General features: G+C 38.2%; 2 protein-coding genes across 2 annotated transcripts; both read left to right on the forward strand.

Moving 5' to 3' along the window:
- The first annotated feature begins 16,911 nt into the window (after positions 1 to 16,911).
- On the forward strand, positions 16,912 to 19,599 carry LOC145662681 (uncharacterized). Its single transcript, XM_081728546.1, has 2 exons — positions 16,912 to 19,201; positions 19,502 to 19,599. Exons 1-2 carry the CDS (start codon positions 16,912 to 16,914, stop codon positions 19,597 to 19,599), a joined length of 2,388 nt encoding a protein of 795 aa, XP_081584672.1.
- A 173-nt stretch (positions 19,600 to 19,772) lies between these two features.
- Positions 19,773 to 20,447, forward strand: LOC145662747 (uncharacterized). The gene has a single exon (XM_081728640.1). The coding sequence runs from the start codon at positions 19,773 to 19,775 to the stop codon at positions 20,445 to 20,447; it is 675 nt and encodes a 224-aa protein (XP_081584766.1).
- Positions 20,448 to 25,298: the final 4,851 nt, after the last annotated feature.

Here is a 25,298-nt window from a genome sequence, read left to right on the forward strand (position 1 = left end):
TTTACACGTGTGAACGACCTAACAGCACCAGGCTGGGAATTGAGTTTTTATTTGCATTAAAAATATGAAAGTTTACAAAATATTAATGTCAAAATTAATAAAATATTATTTGCCCTTTACCAAATCGTTTTAGTCATAGTACAATAGCATGTCCAACAATTTCAGTAAGACTGGGAGGGCACAGTATCTCACTGCAAAAAAGTTTATTCCTGATTCGAGAGATCCTGAGTTCGATACCAGAATATGTGAGTTTGTAATAGACAATATCGTGTTTGCGAGTTTTCTTTCCACATTATGTTGCATCAATTCTTTGATAATTATACACTTTTAGTAATCGTCCTCTCCTTTCTAGCTTAACGCTCGTATGTATGGAGGGCAAAATATTTAAATTGATTTCAACTTCAGAAAAAATGTTGCATTTTAATTCTTTCGCCCATTATGAGAACTGTACGTACCAGGTACTTTTTATGATCATTGGAATATCTGATAGAGTTAGACTACTCTTTCATTTCTATTATAAAAAGTAGCAATTCTTGCGCCAATTCCATCAGCGAGTTTCCGCATTCCATAAATACACTAAGATGGACATCCAAAGCACAGGCAGCTGTTATGCAACTCCATGTCTTCACTTTCTGAACATTGTATCTTCTTATTCACAGAGGAAACGTTTCTGGACGTTCACCACAATATTTCTTTCTGTGCAAACCAATAATTAATACACGACTAGCTGTTTCTCCTGAGAATCAAAATCCCTAGGTGCAATTGTAAGAGGTAACTACTACTGCGGCATTTCGGTATTTGTCGAAATACCGTGCAATTACGCATTCAAACACATGTAACTTTGAGTTTACAGGTTGTAAAAAGTTTACTTTGATTCTTACTGAGTCTTATGATACGATGTACAACCTTCGTATGCAAAGTTTTTTTGAAATACAGGGTGGCCCAAAAGTAGATATACAGTACCGTGCTGATCAGCTTATTGCATTTTATATCATTTCTTATTGTTATTCATCAGGTAGAATTAGTTTCTTTATTATTTGCTCTTAATGTGTTTTTACTTACATTTTAATCTCGGAAGAGCTGAAGTAAATAAACCCATAAACTAGAATGTTATACTTGATCAATGCAGGGGTGTATACCTACTTATGGACTACCCTGCATTTATAGCTTCCTAGTTAGGACGACCATACGTCTCGTTTTGGCCGGAACAGTCCCGTTTTAGGGGCGTGTCCCGGCCGTCCCGTCAGTAGATAGAAAAAAGTAGTATTTGTCCCGTTTTATGCAAGTGAAAGAAGTAAATAATAAACTTAGTAACTTTAATCAGGGGTGCTATTCAGCCGGTTCGCACCGGTTCGCGAGAGCCGGTTGTTAAAATATTTAGAGTTTGCAGAACCGTTTGTTATGACCACACATAAACACACACACGCGTGCGCAAGTCCTAGCAAAGAGTGAAAGAAAGAAGCCAAACAAATTTGTGAAAACACCTCTTTATTTTCCCGCTCGCTTGCATTGTTGTGAAAGCAACCAACTTTGAATTATTTCAATTTAATGGACATACAGAAATTTGAATATGAATTCCGGAATTTCGTCCGGAATATTGGGACCTGTGAATGAAATGAATGTAATACGTATATAATGCCTATTACATGTGCTACCTATTTGTTTTTGTATGATTCGGATATCTTCGTCAGTTCCGGAGATATGTGTCGTCGAAGCAGTGTACGAAATATTGATCTTCTCATCGATATCTCGAAAGATTGATTGTCATCATTCATACTGTCATTCTTCAAAACAAGGCCCTTCAAAAATAAGGTCCGTTTGATGATGTTAAAAAAACAGACGCTCGTGCGGAACGGTATTTATTGCCAGAAATAGATGCCTACGGAGCTACTTCACTGTTCCACATAATCACCATGCCGTTCCAAACACTTTTCGTAACGCTGAACCATCTTCCGTAAACCCCCTGAATAGAAGTTTGTCGCCTGGGACTGGAACCAGTTGACAACGGCAGTCTTGAGATCCTTGTCGTTTTCAAACCGTTGTTCACTAAGCCACCATTTCAAATGCAAGAAGAGGAAGTAATCGTTGGGGCAAGGTCGGGACTGTATGGAGGGTGGACAGACAGGTCCTAACCAAAATCTTGAATCTTATTCTGGAAGACGGCAGCGCTATGAGGACGCGCGTTGTCGTGAACGAGGATGATTCGGGACGATAGTTTCCTGTGGCGTCGATTTTGAATCACACGTAGCAGTTTGGTGAGCGTGTCGCAGTACACGTCGGCTGTAACAGTTGTCTCACATTCCAAGAAATCAACCAACAGGATGCCCTTGTCGTCCCAAAAGACGGTAGCCATTAGTTTGTGACTCGAATACAGCGATTGCTTAAACTTTTTTGGTTTGGGGAACCTGAATGGCGCTACTGCGTGAACTATTGTTTGGATTCGCCGTTAGTGTACGAGATCCACGTCCCGTCACCCGTCACAATGTAGGAAAACAAATCATCTCCCTGTTTTTGATAGCGATCCAAAAACTGTCGGGCATTGCACATTCGTTGCTCTTTGTGCTGGTCGTTAGCATTTTCGGCACTCATTTAACTTATGATATCCGAGCTTTCTGTGACAATCCTGTAGATGGTGGTTCATGCAACGTGGGGAAAGTCATGAGCCAGAGCACTGATCGTCAATTGCCAATCACTTCCCAGTTTTTGGTTCACTTGCCCAACGAGGTCATCCTTCTGAACACTAGGCCCGCCACTCCGGTCTTCATCGTGCACGTTGGTGCGACCATTTTGAAACTCGCGACATATTTGCAAACATTTTCTGCACTTATTACTGTAGGTTTATACACTAGGTACTATTTCCGATGGATATCAGCAGCAGAAGTTCATTTTGCAAACAAAAACCGTATCCAACGCGCTCTTCACTAGAGGGAGAAAGCATTCTCGCGGCCATTGCAATCTGCCTTCCACGGCTGCTAAACTCCTACTGACCGAAGACAGCCACTGCAGCGGCTTCATCAATAGTGCGTCGTTGTGCCTTTACTACTCCTTGTAAAAGATATTAATAATTAATAATAACAAAGAGGCCGGAACTGAACTGAAATTTTCTTACATTAAACATGATCTACAGTTCACAGTGCTGCTCGAAAGGCAGCAGAGGTTTCAGCAATTCCTTGTTTGTTGAACAAACTTCAACGTGCCTTTCCTTTTTTCATAAGTATCGAATTACTTGACCCCGCCCTGTAACACAGAGAGAAAGAGGAGGGGGAGGGGAGAAACTAATTTTCGCAGTGATCTGTTTCTTAGTTCTCATGATTTTTAAAAAGCCGAAACCTGTCCCGTTTTCAGCTGAAAATGTTATGGTCAGCCTATTCCTAATAATCTATAAATGAAGAAAATAATTGTAATGTTAAAATTCATAAATGTGATTGACTATGCCATCATCAAAATGTATTTTCCTGTAACTCCGCCACTGATTGGGAAAGAGAAAGCGTCATGAAGATACTGCGTTCTAAGTCGTAATCAGATTCTGCTGTATATTATTACAATATATCTGTCGTGGCAAAGGTGGATGTACTTTGAAGAGCAATTCGTTGTTTGGACCTTATTCAATTCATTTCTTTTTTAATCAGTTGAAGAGGAAAAAAAAAGGCCCCCCTACGAGCACATACATATGACGTAATCCCTTACCAAACCGCTCTCTTGGCCTTTCGGTGTCGTTTACCCGTCTTCTTCTTAAGCAGACAATCATCATAGAAGAAGGCCCGTTGGCAGATAAACGAAAGGGGGCGAAAGGTGCTACTCTCAAGCACACTGACATCTAACGTCAAATATGCAAAAGAAGAAAAAAAAGAGAGAATCTTATTAACAGTAAGTGCTTGCAGCTCACACGAGATGTCACTTTACATTTTCTAAGATGTTTACACACGTAACTTTGAAAAATCTCTTGTTTTCATCTCCTAAATCCTCAGAATGAGGACTCAAATTCTTTTTTGCTGCGTACTTTCGTATCTATCTTCACTCCATTTGTACTTTTGGGTTATTTCTTTAGTTTCGTTTTTCTTTCTTTTTTTTTTGTGAACAATCTATAAAAAAAAATATGAAATTTGTAGTTTGTTCATACCCTTTAGGCAGAAGAAGACGAATGATTAATGAAAATCAATGAAATAATTGGAGGGATAAGAATTGAGAAGAAAATAGAGGGATGCAAAGAAACCCCAAGGATATGATGTTATCACCACAAACGTATATGGTCGGAGATTGAACTAGGGGCCTCTAGCACCAAAAATTAATACAACTTGATTCCTTTATCGATAACTTGGTTGTTAAAAAAAAAAGTTGAGCTACGCAATATATACAGTATATAGCGCTCTACTATTGATTCATTGTGCCCCTCTGTTATCAATAGAAACACTTAGGTACATGTGTAGTTGAGCCTGACATTTAAATGACATCATATTCTGCTTGACACAAGATGTTCACTAACGGTTTAAAATTTAATAAAAATAAAGCAAAAAAAAAAGTCAGGTACCGTGACAAAGGAGAAAAGTCATTTAAGACTTTTCATACATTAATTAATCGCCTGCATGCGAAATACACTCAACTCACGTTAAAGCTATCGCTTAGAGCAGCGTTTGCCAACCGGTGTGACGCGGCACACTGGTGTGCCGCGAATGGACCGCTGGTGTGTCGCGAGGAAATCGAAACAAAATTATTAATTCTATAGCAACCAAATTGCAAGACATAGGAAAATTTGTGTGTGTGTGTGTGTGTGTGTGTTTCACATTACTATGAATTTCTACCATGGAAAAAATTACTTGTAGTATATTATTCTACATCTATTACTGTGTAACAGACAGTATTTCGGCTCGTATACGTTTCCACGGTTAGTTGCCATGTTACACTTCAATTGAAAGTTATACTAACACCGAGAAATGGATGCACTTGTACGATACGCGTCAAGTGAACGTTCGTAGAACACTCATTCGCACATGAATGACAGAACAATACTTTGTACAACAGATGTTTTTGACTTCGACGCATCGCAAGCTGTGTGATTGCAATAATATGCACCGGTTTTGGTAAAAACAGCAAAGTTAAAAGTACAAGACATTTGTTTGTTCGCTTGTTATTTAGTGATCTTCGTTCTTAGTGAAAGGTTGGACACAGTTTTCAAAAAAGAAAGCGTATTTTTAAAAACCTGAGTCCTATATTTCATTGCAATTGTTTTCTATTTTAAAATTAGGATAAAAAATAAGCATAATGAATTAGCATAGGGTAAAACCAGTGATCGAGCTTTCATCTCTGTGAGGAGATCAGTAATCACAGAAAAAAAATACCATGGTATTTTATACTTTCAAATAATAAAAATAATATCTATGTGTGTGCCGCGAGAATTCAAGTTACACCCGTAGTGTGCCGCAAGTTGAAAAAGTTGGGAAACGCTAGCTTAGAGGTTAAATAAACTCCTAATATTTCCAAATATTTTCTTACACGCAGATACCTAGAGACATTAAACTTGCCTGCCACTCAAATGTCTATATGAAGATCTTGGATACATACCTTGATTCATTCAATATTATTTTGAAAATGTACATCTTCTTTCCAAAATTATACGTTACGTATCATATTATCTCTTTAGCTCCCAGTCTAAGCATACGGGAACTTTTTTCTTTTCGCTCCAGGTGTATGTGTGTGGTACTTTATTTGTCATTAACTGCTGGTTGAATCCAGTGCCGGATTTACGTATAAAGTAAACAAGTTATAGCTTAGGGCTTCACTCCCTTGTGCCCTCCCTTTCCCTCCCAGAAAAATTAAAGAAAAAATTGCGGTAATATAATTTCAAAATAATAATAATAATAAATGCAAATACGATAAAACGCACATACAAGAACGGTGTTTTGTATTATGTGCTCTGTTTTCCATCTTGGCTTGTAATTGGAGCCTGTTTCTCAGCACCGCTTGTGATGAAATGGAGCTCCGTTAACCCAGCCCCGCATGTAATCCAGCCGTTTCCCAGTCCCGCTTGTAATGGGACCCCGTTAAACTAGCCCCGCTTGTAATAGAGGTCCCATCTTGAATGGCTTAGGGCCTCATCAAACCTAATCTAAACCAAATTTTGAGCGCAAGTGGCCCATTATATAAGAACTAAAGATTAGTATAGACTGGCGAAGGTCGACTAGGAAAACACCCAGTTCAGTTTGCCTTGTATTTGATTTTCTTTTATTTTTTAAGGGCAATTTCATTCCCATCTGAAGATGGGCGAGCCGTAGAAGGTAACGCCTTCTCTTGGGCCATGAGTATTTGTATGTGATACTTTCTTTGTATTTTCTATTGAAATTAATGTTTAAATGGGTATGAAGAACAACTGAGGTTGTGTTCCCCAGCTTTGCACGCCGGTAACTTCTAGGTTCGGTCCACCGACTGTGCTCCGCTTGTTATTATAAATATTTAAAAAAAAAAAAAAAAAAAGAAAGAAAGAAACAATGAGAAACAGGAGTGGGTAGCGGGATGATGAAGAATAGAAGTTAATTAGCTCAGTTAACATTGCATTCTGCTGAGAAACTTTATAATGAACGAAATACGTCTTTCTGTAAGCGGAAATCACTTTGTGCCTACATACTATCGTATGAAGATAGAATTTCACTAGTTTTACAAGATTTCAGTAAGGTTTCTCAGAAAGTTGCCTGCATTTAGAGGATTCCAGGAAAGAAGCTTTTGAGCCTCTGCGGTTTGTTTTTCACAAGAAACAGAAAGCTCATGTGCTCACTACTTATCCTCTTGTTACGTTTTTTCTAACTTCTCTTTATTTTTACAGTAAGTGAAGTTTACTCAAAGAGTTGTTGTGTTTGTAACGAGAGATGCAAAGGAAACAGAACTTCTGTTTTGAAGTCGAAGTTTTATTTTTTGTATATACAGGGTGTTGTTCTGTATGGTTGCGAAACATGGTCGCTTACTCTGAGGGAAGAACACAGACTGAAAGTATTTGAGAACGAGATCCTGAGAGGAATTTTCGGACCCAAGAGGAACGGGAATGGGGAATGGCGGAAACTTCATAACGAGGAACTACATAATTTATATGGTTTACCCAACATTGTTAGGGTCGTCAAGTCTAGGAGGCTTAGGTGGGCGGATCATGTAGCTAGAATGGAAGAAAGTAGAAACGCTTTCAAAGTCTTGACTGGAAGACCAATCGGAAAACGACCATTAGGAAGACCTAGGCGCAGATGGGAGGACAATATTTTAAGATGGATCTCGCAGAGATAGGAATACAAAGTAGAAACTGGATGCAGTTAGCTAAGGATAGAAGTCAGTGGAGAGCTTTTGTGAACGTGGCATTGAACCTCCGGGTTGCATAGGACATAGAGTTAGTTAGTTATATACAGGGTGTTTCAAAACAACACCCCAACATTTGGGAGGTGATTCCTGACACCAAGATAAGACGAAAAGTATAGACCAACCTGGGTGCACAAATGCTTCCTTTCGGAGTTATAGGATACCGAAAATATGAAAAATGAAGCTTAATGATCCATAGCTCCAAAACTATGGGACCTACCGTAGTCGGGTTAAGACTTCACTTAGGAACTAATATGTGCACTATTCAAAGATAGATGTTTCAGAATCCTAAGGTGCTCACGCAACAATTTTTGTAGAGGCGGTTTGAAAACGTGCATATACTTTCAAGCAATAACTACCTCTATAAAAATTGTTGCGGAAACATCGCGGGATTCTGAAACAGGGATATTTGGATAGGGCACATACTAGTTCCTAAATGAAGTCTTGACGCGACTACGCTAGGTCCCATAGTATCGGAGTTATGGAAATTTAAAGTTCATTTTTTCATGTTTTTTTGGCAGCCTATAACTCCGAAAGGAAGCATTTGTGCACCCAGGTTTTTCTATACTTTTCGTCTTATCTAGGTGTCAGGAATCACCACCCAATCGTTGTCGGTGTTGTTTTGAAACATCCTATATATATATATATATATATATATATATATATTTGGTCTAGGAATTAATTCGTGCGGGTGGACAAGAGATGGCGCAACGAACGGAGCGTCCCACAGTTCCGTGTATCCACACATGTGTTGCAAACCCCTGTCATCGCGTATCGTTCGTAGTATAGGGCAGTGGATTAAAGCGTCAACAACACCAGTTTGTAGTTAAGTGAACATGGCGCAATTTGTGCCTGATAAAGTGTTTTTGCGGGGTGTCCTGCTGCATTACTTTAACATGCAGAAAAGTGCGACTGAAAGTCATCGTATTTTGGTGGAAGTGTATGGTGACCATGCTCTAGGTGAGCGAACGTGTCAGAAGTGGTTTGCACGGTTTAGAAGTGGTGATTTCGGCTTGGCAGACCAAGAGCGAGCTGGACAGCCAAAAAAATTTCAAGACGAAGAATTGACAGCATTGCTCGAGCAGGATTCGTGTCAAACGCAGGAACAACTTGCAGCAGCATTAGGCGTTGATCAAACAACAGTCTCCAAACGCTTGAAAGCCATGGGAATGATTCAAAAGATGTCACATTGGGTTCCACATGAATTGAAAGACAGAGACGTTGAAAGACGAACAACCATTTGCGAATTGCTGCTTCAACGACAGAGCAGAAAGGGGTTTCTGCATCGAATTATTACGGGTGATGAGAAGTGGATCCATTACGAGAACCCTAAACGAAAAAAGGCCTGGGTGAAACCAGGTGAACCAGGTCCATCACAACCAAAACGAGATATTCACTGTGCAAAGGTTATGCTGTGCATATGGTGGGATATGAAAGGTGTGGTGTACTATGAGCTGCTGCAACCGGGTGAAACTATGAATGGAGAACGTTATCGACGACAATTAATGCGTTTGAAGCAAGCTCTGGCCAGAACACGACCAGAATGGGAGAACAGACATGATAAACTTATTGTTCAACATGATAACGCTCGCCCACATGTCGCAAAACCGGTCAAAACCTATTTAGAAAATGTCGGATGGGAAGTTTTACCCCACCCGCCGTATTCACCAGACGTTGCTCCTTCGGACTACTACTTGTTCGATTGCATGAACAACGATTTGATTGGACAGCGGTTTACTTCTTCAGAAGATATCGAAACATGGGTCTCTGACTGGATCGCTTCCAAGGATGAGGACTTCTTTCGCCACGGAATCCGTACATTGCCTGACAGATGGGCGAAAGTGGTGGCTAGCGATGGACAATATTTTTCTTAAGGTATTTATGTATTTTGTGTTTGTACTACAGCTTCAATGTGTGCGTACCAACCGCACGAATTAATTCCTAGACCAAATATATTGGAGGAAGAGGAGGGGACACAATAAAACTTTTCCCTTCTTTTGCTTTTCTTTATTTTTTCCTCTATTAGGACCTGTTTTCCTGCAGGAATCACCTATAATGGAAAGGCTACTCCCGACAAGTGTCGGGGTTTCGAGGCTTTACCGGGGTCCGGGGCTAAAAGTTTATATATATAAACTTTTCTCCATTCAATTGTGATGCTTCCATATTCTGACTGAAATCTATGAAATCTATGGGCGGCTGCTCTGTTTCCTGCAGTTGATTCTACATTAAGAGAGTACTTTTACAACATACTGTACCAGTGATTCCTATGATCAATTTGTGGCTGGCTATTACAATTATTTTTCAAAGACATTACATTGTTTGCCTGCAAGGGTAAGTTATGTAACCCAACTTAACAGTAGCGTTGTTTTGATTGCATAACCATCTTCTAGAACTTACATATAAGCATTGCCCACGAGATGAGAAATTTAACGTGCCTCGTGTTTTCAACCAAGTCTTTGATATTGTTTTAGTGTACCACGTAGTCATCTCATAATTTTTCTCTTCTTGATAGCGTCTCATACTTTTTTGTTTTGTTCTTCTTGATCTTTGTGTTGAATTTGCTACTAAACACACATGGCATTTCATTTAGACCTGCTAATAAATTTTTCCAACAATACGATATCATCCGCAAATCTAAGCATATGTATTTTCTGTCTGTTAACTGTATTCCTAGGCTATGGATGCCCTCATTTTTTTTAATGCTTTCTCAATGCAGACACTAAACAAAATTGGTTACAGTAAACATCCTTACCTAACTCCTTCCTAAATTGTTGTTTCTTCTCCTTCTCCTTCTCCTTCTATTCCATGTTGCCTTCTCAGGGCCGTTACTTGTGGGGGGCAGGGGGCAACTGCCGCTCCAGGGAAGCTTCCCGCCGTTCGAGTGGGGCCCATTTTAAGACAAAATTTTCTTACTCCATATACAATACGAATATGAAATTATAAATAAAGCATCAAACAGGTTCACTACATTACATAAACAAAACAGCAAAAAAAGGGTAAATAAAACAAAATGAGTCGTTGGCCCATTTCAGTAAAAAAAATGTCTACTATTAGGAGCCCTAGAAATAATATTTATTCATATGGCTTTGGGATTTGTCAGTATTGTCCCCTTAATTAATTTGTCATGTATGGAACGAGTCCAGGGGCATAACTAACGGCTCCGCAGACGTTGATGTGCGGGAGGGCCCACAGCGTCCGGGGGACCCATAAAGAGTAAGATGAAAGATGGAAAGAGGGGCAGAAAAATTAGAAAAACAGCTTTTCCTAAGGGGCCCAAATACGTGTATTAAAGCTTCCTCCCCAGAAAAAAAAAAATTAAGTTACGGCGCTGTGCCTTCTAATCTTCGTGCAAGTTATTTCGCTCTTTAATATTGCATTCCTGATTCTTTTTTATTATTCTAAACATTTTGTTTCATTCTACATTATCAAACTGTTCCTCGAAGTCCATAAATGCTATTTATGTTGCATTATTATTTTAATGAAACATATTCCTATAAATAATTCAAATTAGTTTAGATTGTTAGTTTTGCTTTTCAAGTTGTTTGACTTTTGTTATTACTTGAAGGTAAAAGAAAAAAAAAAGATATAAGATCTTTGTTAATAAATCGGTGCAAATGTCTGTTATAAAAAGATCTAATATTATTTAAACCCCTGTTGAAATTTTAGTTTCTTCTATAACTGAATGACCCAACTTGCATGTCTTGAGAAGGCGCTACTAATATTTTTCTTACAATTTAATATTGCGCCACCATAATTCAACTATAGTAACTACCGTGTTGATACTACGTTTGTAGATTTGAGCTCATCTAACTGTCTATGTCTGCAACATTTTAAAAATGCACTTCTAAACATATTGCTTTCTTTCATTTACTCTAGGGGAGACGGTGACCCAGTTGTAGAGCGTTCACCTCTGGCGCGTGGAGTCCCTCGTTCGATTCGAGATCCTGCCAAGTGGTCTTTGTGGTGGGTAAACGTTGCGCTCGTGGGTTTCCTCGAAGTTTTCCCGTTTCCCATTTTATTCATTCCGCCATTTCATTCATTTCTCACCATCACCGTCTCCCTTAGCCTAGATGACATAACCGTGGGATATAAAAACTGAACGATTTCATTTCATTTTATTTTTCTATTTAGTTTAAAACTTACAAAAGCCAATTTTGCTCTCAATACGTCAACATTTTTATAATATGAAATCCTCCGAGCACACGTTTCGTAATTTCTCTTCAATTTTCTAGTTTCAACCTTTTATTTTTTAAATCAATAAGTCACGACGCAAGAAACCAAAAAATAGCTTAATCCTTTCTTATAAAACACCAGGCCCGATTATTATAACAAATCTTCATTACAAAGTTTAAACTTACCAACAAACTCCTAAGTGGGACAATTCTCAAATAATCAGGTTTGTCTCCAAGTTAATAGTGGAAAAAACAAGATACCTGCTGACAACTTTTGGTGTTTGCTTTTTTTGAACGCTTGCTGTTCTTTTCTGTACACATCCTCAATCCATACGCATTATTCCTATTTGTGTGTGTGTGTGTGTGTTTTTGAGTGTGTGCGTGCAGCGTTTCAATGTAAATAAAATATTTGTTACACTCCATTTGGAATCTTGGCGAAACTACACAGGCGTAATAGAAAAGAATGTTTTTGTCATGCCTGACTCATACATGATAAGCAATCATTCTACTGCGTGTCTACAGACGTGAGTTTACTAGCCAAATAGATGCTGCAATTTGTCACTTTGTCGGGTCGCTATTTCATGTATCTACTTTTCTTCAGTCCAACGTCATACTGATGTCGCTTCGACGAGGTGCAAGTGCCCTTATTAGAATTCGTCTTATACCAATGTCAAATTTCTACTTTTGTGAGAAAAATGTATTTGATATGTAGTTTCATAACTATTTTTTTTTTTTAAGTTGTAAATACCGTTTAAAGTGACAGTTCATTCATCGGATTCTATTATACCATTCAGTTCCCACACAGGAATATAGAAATTTAAAATATAAATGAAAACATTATTCTTCCTTTAGCTTCATCACAATGAAGTCAAAAATGTCACAACAGCTAACTTGTTTTTAAAGTACGAGGCTAGATCAAAAAGTAAGGCAAAACACACTTTTTTGATTTTCGCCTTTATAGAAGGAATTATGTCCATGTCAAAATCATCTTCATTTTTAGTGTCTTCTTTTCCAAAGGAGAGGCAACGAGTTTGTAGTCAGACCTCTCTGAGATAGAAGGTAAACCTTTGTCTGAAATTTTCAGAGAAATGATAGATATGTATGATACTAGGAATGTATGAACATCGGCAAACTGTACAAGTATAGAATATCTTACCAATGTTGCCTTGCTCCAATTGACCTGTAACCGCTGAAGCACCCTCAATAATAAGAGACATAGCCGTATTTAACACTTTTGCTGCCCATTGCGCTCCATTTCAATATATCATTCTTCAATATTGTCAATAAATTTAGATGTTTGCTACCAAGTTTCTCTAATTTCCAGAACTGGAATATGAAAAAAAAAATCTGATACTTAAAATTTTACCTGCCCGGACTATGACCTACGTCCATGCATAAATACGGTTGTGATCAAAGGTTTTAGTGAGGTAATTCGGCATAACCAATGTACCCATCTGCGAACATAAGGATAAAAATTCAACATTTCGTACATATGACTTATTATATGGTAAACCATATGACTTTGTGCATGATAAATTCGCAAAGTCTGTGCGCGATGAGTATCCAAGATCTGTGAGACCACCAGAAGAGCAATAGAAAGACCTTATGGATTCCCAAGAAATGCAAAGTCAACTTCTGTTCAGCAAATCCTATTGATAGTATTTTGTGGCGTACAAGTTGTTTTGAACGTGAAGTTTCGTCTGTCTGGAACTTCTGAAACTATAATCACCAGGGTTAGGATTTTTAGGTGCTCACTTTTTCTTTGTAGGGCAAATTAGAGCTCTCTGAAAGAAACCAATATGACCACCCTGTATATATATATATATATATATATATATATATATATATAATTAACTTCTTGTCACCTTGCCGTGAACGTAGAATTATTGCGCCTGTTTCCTTTCAGTGAACGCCGGACTGCAAGAAATACAAATACAGCATACCTGCAACAATGGAAAACATTAGTTCATTGAGTTCTTTTAAAAGAACGGAGGGAAATGTTAGGAATGGACTATTGGGATAAATCAGCCGAGATCATCTAGTGGAAGCTTTGTCTGAGGAAGATCATAAAAAAATGTAGAAGTAAGTGGACACGAAAGTGGAAGTGAGGGGTCTGCGAGCAAGTCTGAAGATCTCAAACCCAGAAATGACCAGCGATTCCCCGAATGTAGTCAGAGCAACAGAGGACGAAATAAGCGCCGACGAAGTGTAAAACAGTGTAAATTTCAAGATAACCTAAAATAATTCAATAAATAGGTGGTTTCAAAATAATAGGACCGTAAAATAATTCAATGTAAATTTGATTTGATTTCAATTTAGCGCCCCTTTCAGCATCAAGGCTATGTAAGACGTAGACCTACTGCTTAACGTGGGATCCGAACCACATGAGCTCCCACCGAGAATCGAACCCGGAAGTTCCACGCCAAAGGGGTGTATGCTAACCGCTTAACTACAAGTGAGCTATTATTGAATGTAATATGCGCTTTGAAGGTTGTTTTATTGTTATGTGTATATACCATTTATTTTAGTAATTTACTATTGCATTTCTAATTTTAGACGAGCCAAAGAGTTGACAAAAACAAAGGATCGTCATCAGAATTAAAATTTTCAATAAAACCAGTGCGTAGTTATCTATCTAAAAAAATATGTAACAAAAAAATATTTTATTCTAAATAAGAAATAAAAAAAAACAGTACACGTCTAACAGTAGGTTCCAATAATAGTTACTACTATAAAACTTATTTTAATAATAAATATTTTAATCCCTCTTAATCAGAAAATATACAAAATTACGTTTCTAATACAAAAAAATGTTTAGAACGATATTTGCAACACATTATGTTCGTGCGGTCCTTTTGACCGCGCGCGACTACTCGCGTTACTTTTTCAGCGCGACTTCTGGAGGGTTAACCCTCGGTTAGTCGCGCCGCGGTCGAAAGGACCGCAGGGAAATTATTTTTTATCGTGTGTTCACTCTGTTTGTCCGACAGACTCCACCGCCTAGCTAATCTTACCCCTCACCTTCCCGAACATTCCTGCTCAATTACTTCCTTATCCGTTGTTTAGTTTAACTACTAGTGACTGTTTAGTGACTCTGCGGTGCTTTCCACCGCGCGCGACTAACCGTGTAATGTTTTTTCGCGCTCTGCACGTGACCTTTGCTTTGGAGATGTTTTGAGCTTTATAAGTATAAATGTTATTTTAATGGATGGAAGAGAGGTCGACAAAGTTAAAAAAATTGATCTCAAGTTTGGAAAAAGAGGAAATTAGAAATGAACAGCTTAATTTATATTGAATCAGTAGCAGTTTATTTATACATTCTAATTGTTGACAACAGTCAGAGTTGGGTTTTAGCTAGCTTGAAATTTAAATCTAGTTGTTTGGGATTATTTGTGTGTTTAACAGTGTGTGTGCCTTTAGCTGGCAACAGTGTTCAAGTTGCTTAACGCTTTTCTATTGTTTGGTGAAGAGTGTGTGAGTGTAGAGGCAGCAAGAACATGCACTTTGGTGGACCATAACCATGGTCGAAGATCATACAACACAGCACAAACAATAAGCCATCGTATCAAAATCATTTACAACTAAAGACCTTGTGAACATGTTTATTCTTGTGTATTCTTTTTGTGTGCAAACTGAAGTTGTAATCATTAAATACAGTGAATTTATATTGGGTTGCATTCATGTGGTGTACGAATCAAGCCTTACAACAGTCCACTAGTATGAACATTGTTTTTAGCATTGTCATTGTACTTGAGTGAAGTTACAAATATATACATTCAAATTGTACATTTGGTCCTATCCGGGCCACATGAGTGCGACGATTTCTGAGAATTGTTCTGTGCTGTTGTGAAGAGAAATGTGTTTGTGTCGGCCTATATGTGGTGCTATCACGTACGTTGGACAATAATCACGTTTTTTGTGTAGGCGGACAGCTGTTGTACCAGGACCAGGCTCATGGAGTATATTTCATAGGTAAAAAAAAAGGAAAAAAAGAAAAACATCATCTTCAGGTCAGTAGTTTTTTATTCTTCATATTTCTGCGTAGCATTTAATCATGACTGAATCACACCAGCGTCTTTTAAGGCAAAGATCTGCATACAGAGGCCAGTTAACAAGAATAAACACTTTTGTTCAGGCCTTTGATCCAAATGAAGGCAATATAGAAGAAATACGTGCACGCTTAAAACATCTAAATAACGTCTGGTCAAAGTTGCAGGAGGTGCAAGATACTATTGAAATTGATCAAATCGAACCCGAAGCGGAAGCATTAAACGTTCGTGCAGAAATTGAAAATGTGTATTTTTCTTTAGAGGCTCAAATGCAAGCACTTGTTTTAAAGCATGGAAATAAAGAATCAGCTGTTAATAATAGCACTAGCAGTAGCGCACAAGTTAAATTACCGGTCATACAGTTGCCTGCATTTGACGGGAACTGTAAACATTGGTTATCATATAAGGACACTTTTACATCTCTTATTCACGAGAATAAAGACATTTCCACAATACAGAAGTTTCAGTACCTCCGAACTTCTCTTAAGGGCGAAGCGTTAAACCTAATTGAAAATTTACCAATTACCGAAACAAATTATTCAGTAGCATGGCAATTACTCGTTGACAGGTATTCAAATAAAAAGCTAATTGCTTCTTCTTACATTCACGAAATACTACAAATCAAGCCAGTGTATAAAGAAAATGTAAGTGAACTTCGCGCTTTTATAAATACAGCTACTAGCAATATAAATGCGCTACAAGCACTTGAGCCAAACGTAAACCTCACAGACGTAATTTTGACCCAACACTTTGTATCAAAATTAGACGCAACTACTAGAAAGTCATGGGAGCTTCAAAATACGAATTCTAATTTTCCTGCTTTATCAGAATTCTTTTCGTTTCTCGAGAAACGTTGTCAGGTGCTTGAGAACATGAGAACTAGTATTGATGGTGTGAAGCAGGGTAGTAGCGTACAAAACAAGCAAACAAAAAGTATTCAGTCATCAAAGACTTATTTATCAACATTTTCAAATGCATGCGAATTTTGTAATAGCCAGCATCCCTTATATTCTTGTTCGTCTTTTGTGAATGCGGGACACAGCCAAAAATTAGAGTGCATTCGTAAAAATAAATTATGCATGAATTGTTTGAAAAGTAATCATTTTTTGAAGAATTGTAAATCGAGAGGTTGTAAAAAGTGTTCCAAAAAGCACAATACATTATTGCATGTAGACGTAACAAAGGACAAATCAGTGCGATTTCCAAGTGTAAACAGTGCCGCGGTGCAAGAGCGTAGTAACAACTCAGATTCCAGTGAAAATTTAGGGCAAGTGTCATATTGTGCATTAAAGGCTAGGCCTAACGCAAGAGTGTTGTTATCTACTGCAATAGTAAAAGTAAGAGATAACAAGGGAAATATGGTTCCTTGTCGCGCGCTTCTAGACAGTGCTAGTCAGACCAATTTCATAACAGAGAATTTGGTGCAACAATTGAACATCAAACGGTATAGGCAGTATACTCCAATTCAAGGTATAAATCAAGCGATATCTAATACAAAGTACTCTATAGATATTTGTGTCCATTCATGTGTTAACACATTTTCATTGAATATAAGTTGTTCAGTTCTCTCTCACATTACAAGTAAACTACCGGAAGAAAGAATTAATTATGACGATTGGAACATTCCCAAGGACATTGTTCTAGCAGATCCCACTTTTAATACGCCTGGAGACATTAATATTCTGTTAGGTGCGGAAGTATTCTACATAATTATGAAGTCAGGACACAAAACACGGCCAGGTGATTTTCCAGTGCTTCAGGAGACAGAATTGGGATGGATCGTAGCAGGACGCATTCCTCAAGAACGTGACCTCCATATTCCATTAACAACATGTTTTGTGAAGACAAATATAGATCTACAGCAACAACTTCAAAAATTCTGGGAACTAGAAGAAATTACTGTTACACCTAGATCAAGCGAAGAGCTTGCATGTGAGCGACATTTCGTTCAGAATACAAGAGATCATACAGGGCGTTTCATTGTACGATTGCCTTTTCTTGAAGACCGTACAGTTTTAGGCGATTCTTATCAGCAGGCATTGGTTAGATTAAAGCAATTGGAAAGAAGATTCGATCAACACCCGGACTTTGAAGCTAAATATACGGAATTCATGCAAGAATATGAAGATCTTGGTCACATGGTAAGGATAGATGAGCGGAAAAAGGAGGACGTCAGCGTTGCATACTATTTGCCACATCATGCAGTTTTTAAGCCCACAAGCTCTACAACGAAGCTCCGTGTGGTATTTGATGCTTCAGCAAAATCTGACAGCGGAAAAAGCCTCAACGACATTCTCTTAGTTGGTCCTACAATGCAGCAAGATTTGTTTTCTATCGTTTTGCGCTTTAGAACTCATTCAGTAGTATTCACTGCAGATATCGCTAAGATGTATCGCATGGTCAATGTTCATCCAGAAGACACGCCATTACAACGTATATTGTGGAGAAGATCTAGAAATGAACCGATTCAAGTTTTTGAGTTGAAAACACTAACGTATGGTACGGTATGTGCTTCATTTGTGGCCACAAGATGCTTACAGCAATTAGCAGACGAAGAAGAGCATAATTACCCTGTAGCAGCAGAAATATTACGTCGAGATTTCTATATTGACGATGTTTGTAGTGGCATGAGCAACATACAGCAAGCTCTAGAGGTCCAGAAGCAATTGATAGAGTTACTGGGAAAGGGAGGTTTTATACTTAGGAAATGGAGTTCGAATGATCCAAGGTTATTGGAATCCATCTCGCCAGAGCTTCGAGAAGTGCAGCGTCTAATCCAGTTCCATGGGGGCCAAGGCGTCAAGGCATTAGGATTGTCATGGCATCCAGACAAGGATTTATTTCTCGTTGAAAGCAAGACGTCACCAATGAAGGTTCAAGAGTGCATTACTAAACGCCAGATTGATTCCATCATTGCCACTATATTCGATCCATTAGGAATAATTTCACCAGTTGTCATTTCATACAAAATATTTTTGCAAGAATTGTGGCGGCAAAAGGTTCAATGGGACGACAATATACCAATGGAATTAGCAAAGAAATGGACTCAATTATACAAGCAGTTTCCATTAATCAATCAGATTAAATTCGACAGATATGTACTCGTTGAAGGAAACATAGCGGAGATTCAGATCCATGGTTTTTCAGATGCTTCTCAAAGAGCATATGGAGCTTGCATTTATATGCGATCGATCAATCAACAAGGAAAAATATCAGTTAAGTTATTATGTGCTAAATCACGTGTGGCCCCAGTCAAGAAAATCACTCTCCCACGTCTGGAGTTATGTGCAGCAGTTGTTTTGGCAAAATTAGTTCACAAGATTTTACCGAATTTAAAATTGAACATAAGTAGCGTCCATTTATGGACCGACTCCCAAATCGTGTTGGCATGGCTAGCTTCTCCGTGCAACAAATGGAAACCTTTCGTGGCCAACAGAGTAGCTCAAATTCAAGACTTAACTGACGTTAGCTGTTGGAAACATGTAACTTCTTCAGACAACCCTGGAGATTTGATTTCAAGAGGAATAGATGCAGTTTCCATAAAGGACAATTCATTATGGTGGCACGGTCCACAATGGCTTTCTAGTTTAGAATCTAATTGGTCAGTGACAAGTAAGGATTCATTGCAACCAGATCAAGTTCCAGAGAGTAAGGGAACCATAACATTGACAGTCACTTTAGACAATTTGTGCAATGAAACCATAACAAGATTCTCAAAATTGTCAAGGTTAGTTAGGACAATAGCATATTGTAGACGTTTTGTTCATAACATCAGACACAAGTAAAACAAACTAACAAAAGGTCTTTCAGTACAAGAACTCCACACAGCGCTCCATGTTTGCATCAAATGGACACAAGAAATTGAATTTCACAGCGAATTACAGCATCTTCGTAATGGAAACATTGTTCCGTCAAGAAGTAAATTGAACAATTTACATCCATTTTTAGATAGTGAAGGCATGATCCGAGTTGGAGGAAGATTGGAGAATAGTCAGCTTCCGTTTGACGCCAAACATCAAATAGTTCTGCCTTCAAACAACACTTGACAAAACTTATAGTTGAAGCAGAACACTTAAGATTACTTCATGCTGGACCCCAATTATTAATATCATCACTACGCCAGAAATATTGGATCATCAGGTGCAAACAGATAGTAAAATAAGTGATCCATCATTGCTTCACATGTTTCAATTTAAAGGCCAGTGGTTCAAAACAACTTATGGGACAGTTGCCAGCAGCTCGTGTGCAGCAAGCCAGACCATTCCTAAACGTAGGCGTGGACTACGCGAGAGCGTTTTACATAAAATCAGGAGCAGTTAGAAATAGATCTGTACGTAAGGCATATGTTGCGTTATTTGTTTGTTTATCCACCAAGGCAATACATCTGGAATTGGTAACAGATCTTAGTGCGCAGTCATTCATAGCAGCTTTACGCAGATTCATAGCCAGACGAGGAAGATGTCTCAATATATACAGCGACAATGGCACAAATTTCGTTGGAGCCAACAACGAATTGAAAGAATTGTATCAGCTGTTTTCATCAGATCCTTTTAGTTCTCAAGCTCATGATTTTACATCGACCGAAGGAATTCAGTGGCACTTCATACCACCAAATTCGCCGCATTTTGGAGGACTATGGGAAGCCGGTATAAAATCAATGAAATACCATCTAGTTCGTATTACAAAGGGTGCAGTGTTAACATATGAAGAGTTTGCAACATTACTGACACAGATTGAGGCCTGTCTCACCCCTGGACACTTTTTAATTGGAGAAGCACTTACAGCTTTACCAGAGCCTAACCTCACCGATCTACCACACAACCGCTTATCTCGTTGGCAGAAGATACAACAACTAAAACAACACATTTGGAAGAGATGGTCCCGAGATTATTAACATGGTCTTCAACAACGCTCTAAGACAACTTCACCGCAACACAATCTCAAGGTCGGAGATGTATTTTGCTGATTGAAGACAACATTCCTGCATTGCAGTGGAAATTGGGCATCATTGAAAAAGTGTTCCCAGGAAAGGATTTCTTAGTTCGTGTAGTGACGGTTCGTACTACAACTGGAACATATAAACGTTCCATCAACAAACTAGTTGCATTACCATATAACAAGAATTAGAATTGAGATTTGAGTAATCTAAAAATAAGTACAGTTCTTCAAGTTTTGTGTTTGTTTCGTTTTTTATATGTATCATTTTGTTTTATTTGGTCAGACCTTAGCTGACCAACAGGGGGGAGTATGTTTGGGATTATTTGTGTGTTTAACAGTGTGTGCCTTTAGCTGGCAACAGTGTTCAAGTTGCTTAACGCTTTTCTATTGTTTGGTGAAGAGTGTGTGAGTGTAGAGGCAGCAAGAACATGCACTTTGGTGGACCATAACCATGGTCGAAGATCATACAACACAGCACAAACAATAAGCCATCGTATCAAAATCATTTACAACTAAAGACCTTGTGAACATGTTTATTCTTGTGTATTCTTTTTGTGTGCAAACTGAAGTTGTAATCATTAAATACAGTGAATTTATATTGGGTTGTATTCATGTGGTGTACGAATCAAGCCTTACAGTCCACTAGTATGAACATTGTTTTTAGCATTGTCATTGTACTTGAGTGAAGTTACAAATATATACATTCAAATTGTACACTAGTAATAGGGGAAAGAAATTAACTTAAACCTTTTCCCAGTACGTTTCTGTTGTTTAATCGAAGTTGTTTGTTGCTTAACAAGTTCAGTATAAGAATTCCCCATGCCGAAGGGGTCCAAATTCAGATATTTGGCCCTGTTTGAGGAGTTTAGGCAGGATTTCATCGAGACTGATGTGAGCATTATTCGATGCATTGTTTGTGATTCAGGTATCACATTGGATGAAAAACATCGAGACCGTATCCTGCAACACATTTCTAGTTCAAAGCATCAAAAGAATAAGTCTCTTCAAACTAACAAATTCCGACAGCCGCTATTAAGAAACGCCTTTAAGCAGTGTTCTTCAAAGGTCCAAAATCTAAAGGAATTTAGCATTGATTTGTGTGCAGCTTTAACTCAAGCAGGAATTCCACTCAATAATGTGAACCATCCGGCCTTGAAAGGATTTCTTGAAAAGTATACACGAACGTCAGTTCCCGATGAGAGTACTTTAAGAAAAAACTATCTTGAACCTGTTTATCAAGAAACCACACGAAGAATCAAGGAGAAAGTGTCGGATTTCGATGTGAGAATCATGCTGGATGAAACTACAGATTCAATGGATCGATATATTTTGAGCATTCTGGTCTTTTCCCCTCGCAGGTGAAAAAGTTAAGCCCATGTTGTTCAAGATGTATGAGTTGCAGAAAGCCAATGCCAGTACAGTCATGCAGTCATTCATGGACTTTTGTCAAAAGCTCTGGCCCAATGGTACCCAGTTCGAGAAAGTTGTCCTGGTCATTACGGACCAGGTTCCATACATGCTTTGAGCAGTTAACCAGTTGAAGACATTGTTTCCCAAGTTAAAGCATGTAACCTGTTTGGTCCATGCCCTTCATAGGGTTTGTGAATATATTAGGAATGAATACGACATAGTTAATCAGTTCATCGCTGGTCTGAAGAAAATTCTCCTGAAAGCCTCGAGTCGCATCGTTGTCTACAGAGAAATCACAGACCTACCCCTCCCAAAATTCCCGATCATTACTCGCTGGGGAACATGGATTGAGTGTGGTGTTTTCGTATGTGAGAATTTTGAAAAGATCAAGGAGTTTGTGCTTTCTTCGGATCCAACTGACGCAGATGCTATCTCCAAGACACAACAGCTTCTGTTACCGGAGAATATACAAGATTTATAGACAGAACTATTTTGTATCCATGCTTACAGGTATATTCCAGTAGCCATTAAAAGTTTGGAAGAAGAAGGCCTCGAGAAGGAAAAACAGTGAAAAATATTTACATCGGTGAGGGAACAGTTAGATGGTTTTGCCAGAGACAAGTTTGAGGCTAGTCTTCACAAGAATCCGGATATTGTGGAGTTTGCTACATCTATAGAGTTACCATTCCAAGTGAACACGAAGTTTGCCCCCCTTGTGTCTGTGGATGTGGAAAGAAGTTTTAGCATCTATAAAGACGTCTTATCTCCCGATAGGAACAAAATTACCCTTAAGAACATAGAGATGCTTAATGTATTGAGGTAAAACAGTTTCATGTTCTTTTCTTCCTCTGATCAATAATTAACAATGGTGTGGAAAAACGTGTGAATTTATTTCAATTATCTTAAGTAAGAGAAAGAGAACTTTTTGTCGTTCATTTTTAGGGCTATCTTACGTTTATTAGTTGTGATAAAGCAATATTATGGATAGAGTTAGAATGTAAACAGGTTTTTAATTTACACTATTGCTTTACAAATACGAACATGCTTTTACTTTTTTTAAACTTTTAATTTCTTAATAAATAATGAGTTATTGGTTATGGAGAGAAAGAGCACCCTTTTGTCCCCTTTTTGGCTTACTTTTAGCACCTTTTCCCTCCCTTTTGCCATGAAGATTACACCTAAAAATCCTAACCCTGATAATCACGTACGATAACATTAACAAAGTTGTCGTCGTGCTCTGCGTAAAGAACAATCCAATACAAACTGCTTTAAAATTCAGACTGTTTCATGACAACGCTTGTCCCCTTATTGTTCAATCCATTCATGGAGAAATTGCTAGATTTGGCTAAGAGGTGGTCAAGTGCCCATCACGTATTCAGAATCTGGTTCCTTCAAACTTCCATATCTTTGGTTTCCTGAAACAATTGACGGATCAGTTGAAGAGGGTTATTACGTATTCTGCAAAGGGTTATATGTTCAGGGTTATATGTTTTATGAACAACGTACCTAGGTATACTAGTACTATGCTAGGATAAATATCTTGAGCGTCTTGGTTCTTACAAGTAACACTTCCCAAGTGTAACACTCCGATTTTGATAAAATTTGGCTGATAGATACTACACATAAAATAAACGAATACGTGTTTCTATTTTCTGCGGAAAAACGGTTTTAAAGGGCAAACGCCCCCACCCAAAATTTTGAAAGTTAACGCCCGAAAGGCAAAAACAAGTGGACCAAAGTGAACTAAATTCTTCACAGATATTGCAGACGTAAAATGAGGGAATGCGTGTTTTGTATTTTCCTGGAAGAAAACGGTTATCTGGCGCACGGACCTCTCCAAATCTTTGATCATGAAATATCAAAAGTGCAAGTAACAGTATGTCAATAGTGATTAAATAATAATGAAAGGTATGTGTAAAAGACAAGAAGAATTGCAACGAAACTTTGTGTAGGGATAATACGCAAAAAAATAAACGAATATGTTTTTTTTTTTATTTTCTGCGGAAAAACGGTTTTAGGGGGGCAAAAGCCCTCACCAAAAATTTTGAAAGTTGACGCCCGAAGTGGACCGAAGTGGACGAAATTGATCACAGATATTGTAGAAGCAAAATGAGGGAATACATGTTTCGTATTTTCCTGGAAAAATGGTTAGGTGGGGCACGGACCCCTCCAAACCTTTGATCACGAAATATCAAAAGTGCTAATAACAATATGTCAGAAGTGTGTAAAGGACATGAAGAATTGGAACGAAACTTTGTGTATGGACAATATTCAAAAAAAAAAAAAAAAAACGAATACTGTTTTTTTATTTTCTGTGGAAAAACGGTTTTAGGGGGCCATAGCCCCCACCCAAAATTTTGGAATTTGAGGCCCAAAAGGCAAGAAATGCGCCGAATTGAATGACATTGTGCATTGTGCACAGATATTGTAGACGTAAAATGAGCTAATTTGGTTTCGTATTTTCTTAGAAGAAAGCGGTTGAGTGAGGCATGGATCTTCTAAAACGTTGATTACGAAATATCAAAAGTGCAAATAAGCATACGTCAGAAGTTCCTAAAGAATATGGAGAATTGCAACGAAACTTCGTGTAGGGACAATTTGCAAAACAATAAATAAAACGTGTTTTAATTTGTGCGGAAAAACAGTGTTGGGGTCTAGGTCCCATCCGAAAAAATATTAAATATTACCGTAATAGCGCAGGAAGGAGTGGACCGAAACAAATAAAATTGTGTGTAGATATATAGACCCTACGTAAAATAAAGGCTTTCGTGTTTCTCAAGTGTCCCTATCCGTTTCGCTTCAAATTTGGCACATCAACAGCAAACAGAAAATTAATCGACACGTGTTTTTGTTTATGCGGGAAAACATTGTAAGGGTTAAAGATGCCTCTCGAAATACTATAAAAACGCTATACTGTTTGTGCTTGTTGTTGATCTACCAAATTTGAAGAAATCGGATGGAGACACTTGTGAAACACGAAAGGTCTTATTTTACATATCCAATAACTACATAAAATTTTATTCGCTTCGGTCTACTCCTCCCGCCACTCAACGCCTCGGTCCACTCAGCAGTTTCTTATTTTCAGGAAAATACGAAGCACATATTCCCTCATCTTACCTCTACAATATTTCTGCACGATTTCATTCACTTCGGTCCACTTCTTGCCTTTCGGGCGTCCAAAATTCTGGGTGGAGGCTTTTGCCCCTTAAAACCGTTTTTCCACAGGAAATAAAAAACGTATTTGTTTATTTTATTTTATTTTTTCTTTTTTGCTTATTGTTCCTACAGTTTTTTTTTTCAATTCTTCGTGTCCTTTTAGGCACTTCTGACATACTGTTATTAGAACTTTTGATATTTCATGATCAAAGTTTTGGAACGGTCCGTGCCCCATCCAACC

Source organism: Thermobia domestica, chromosome 1 (genome assembly GCF_964235325.1).
Source record: "Thermobia domestica chromosome 1, izTheDome1.hap1.1, whole genome shotgun sequence".
In the NCBI taxonomy this organism is placed as follows: domain Eukaryota; kingdom Metazoa; phylum Arthropoda; class Insecta; order Zygentoma; family Lepismatidae; genus Thermobia; species Thermobia domestica.

Excerpts from the sequence above, each read along its gene's own strand:
- LOC145662681 (XM_081728546.1), top strand. The coding sequence starts at position 16,912 with ATGGTTCCTTGTCGCGCGCTTCTAGACAGTGCTAGTCAGACCAATTTC. Across the intron at positions 19,202-19,501 it reads ACCAGATCAAGTTCCAGAGA|ATAGTGAAGGCATGATCCGA; the intron begins GTAAGGGAACCA and ends ATCCATTTTTAG.
- LOC145662747 (XM_081728640.1), top strand. The coding sequence starts at position 19,773 with ATGGGACAGTTGCCAGCAGCTCGTGTGCAGCAAGCCAGACCATTCCTA.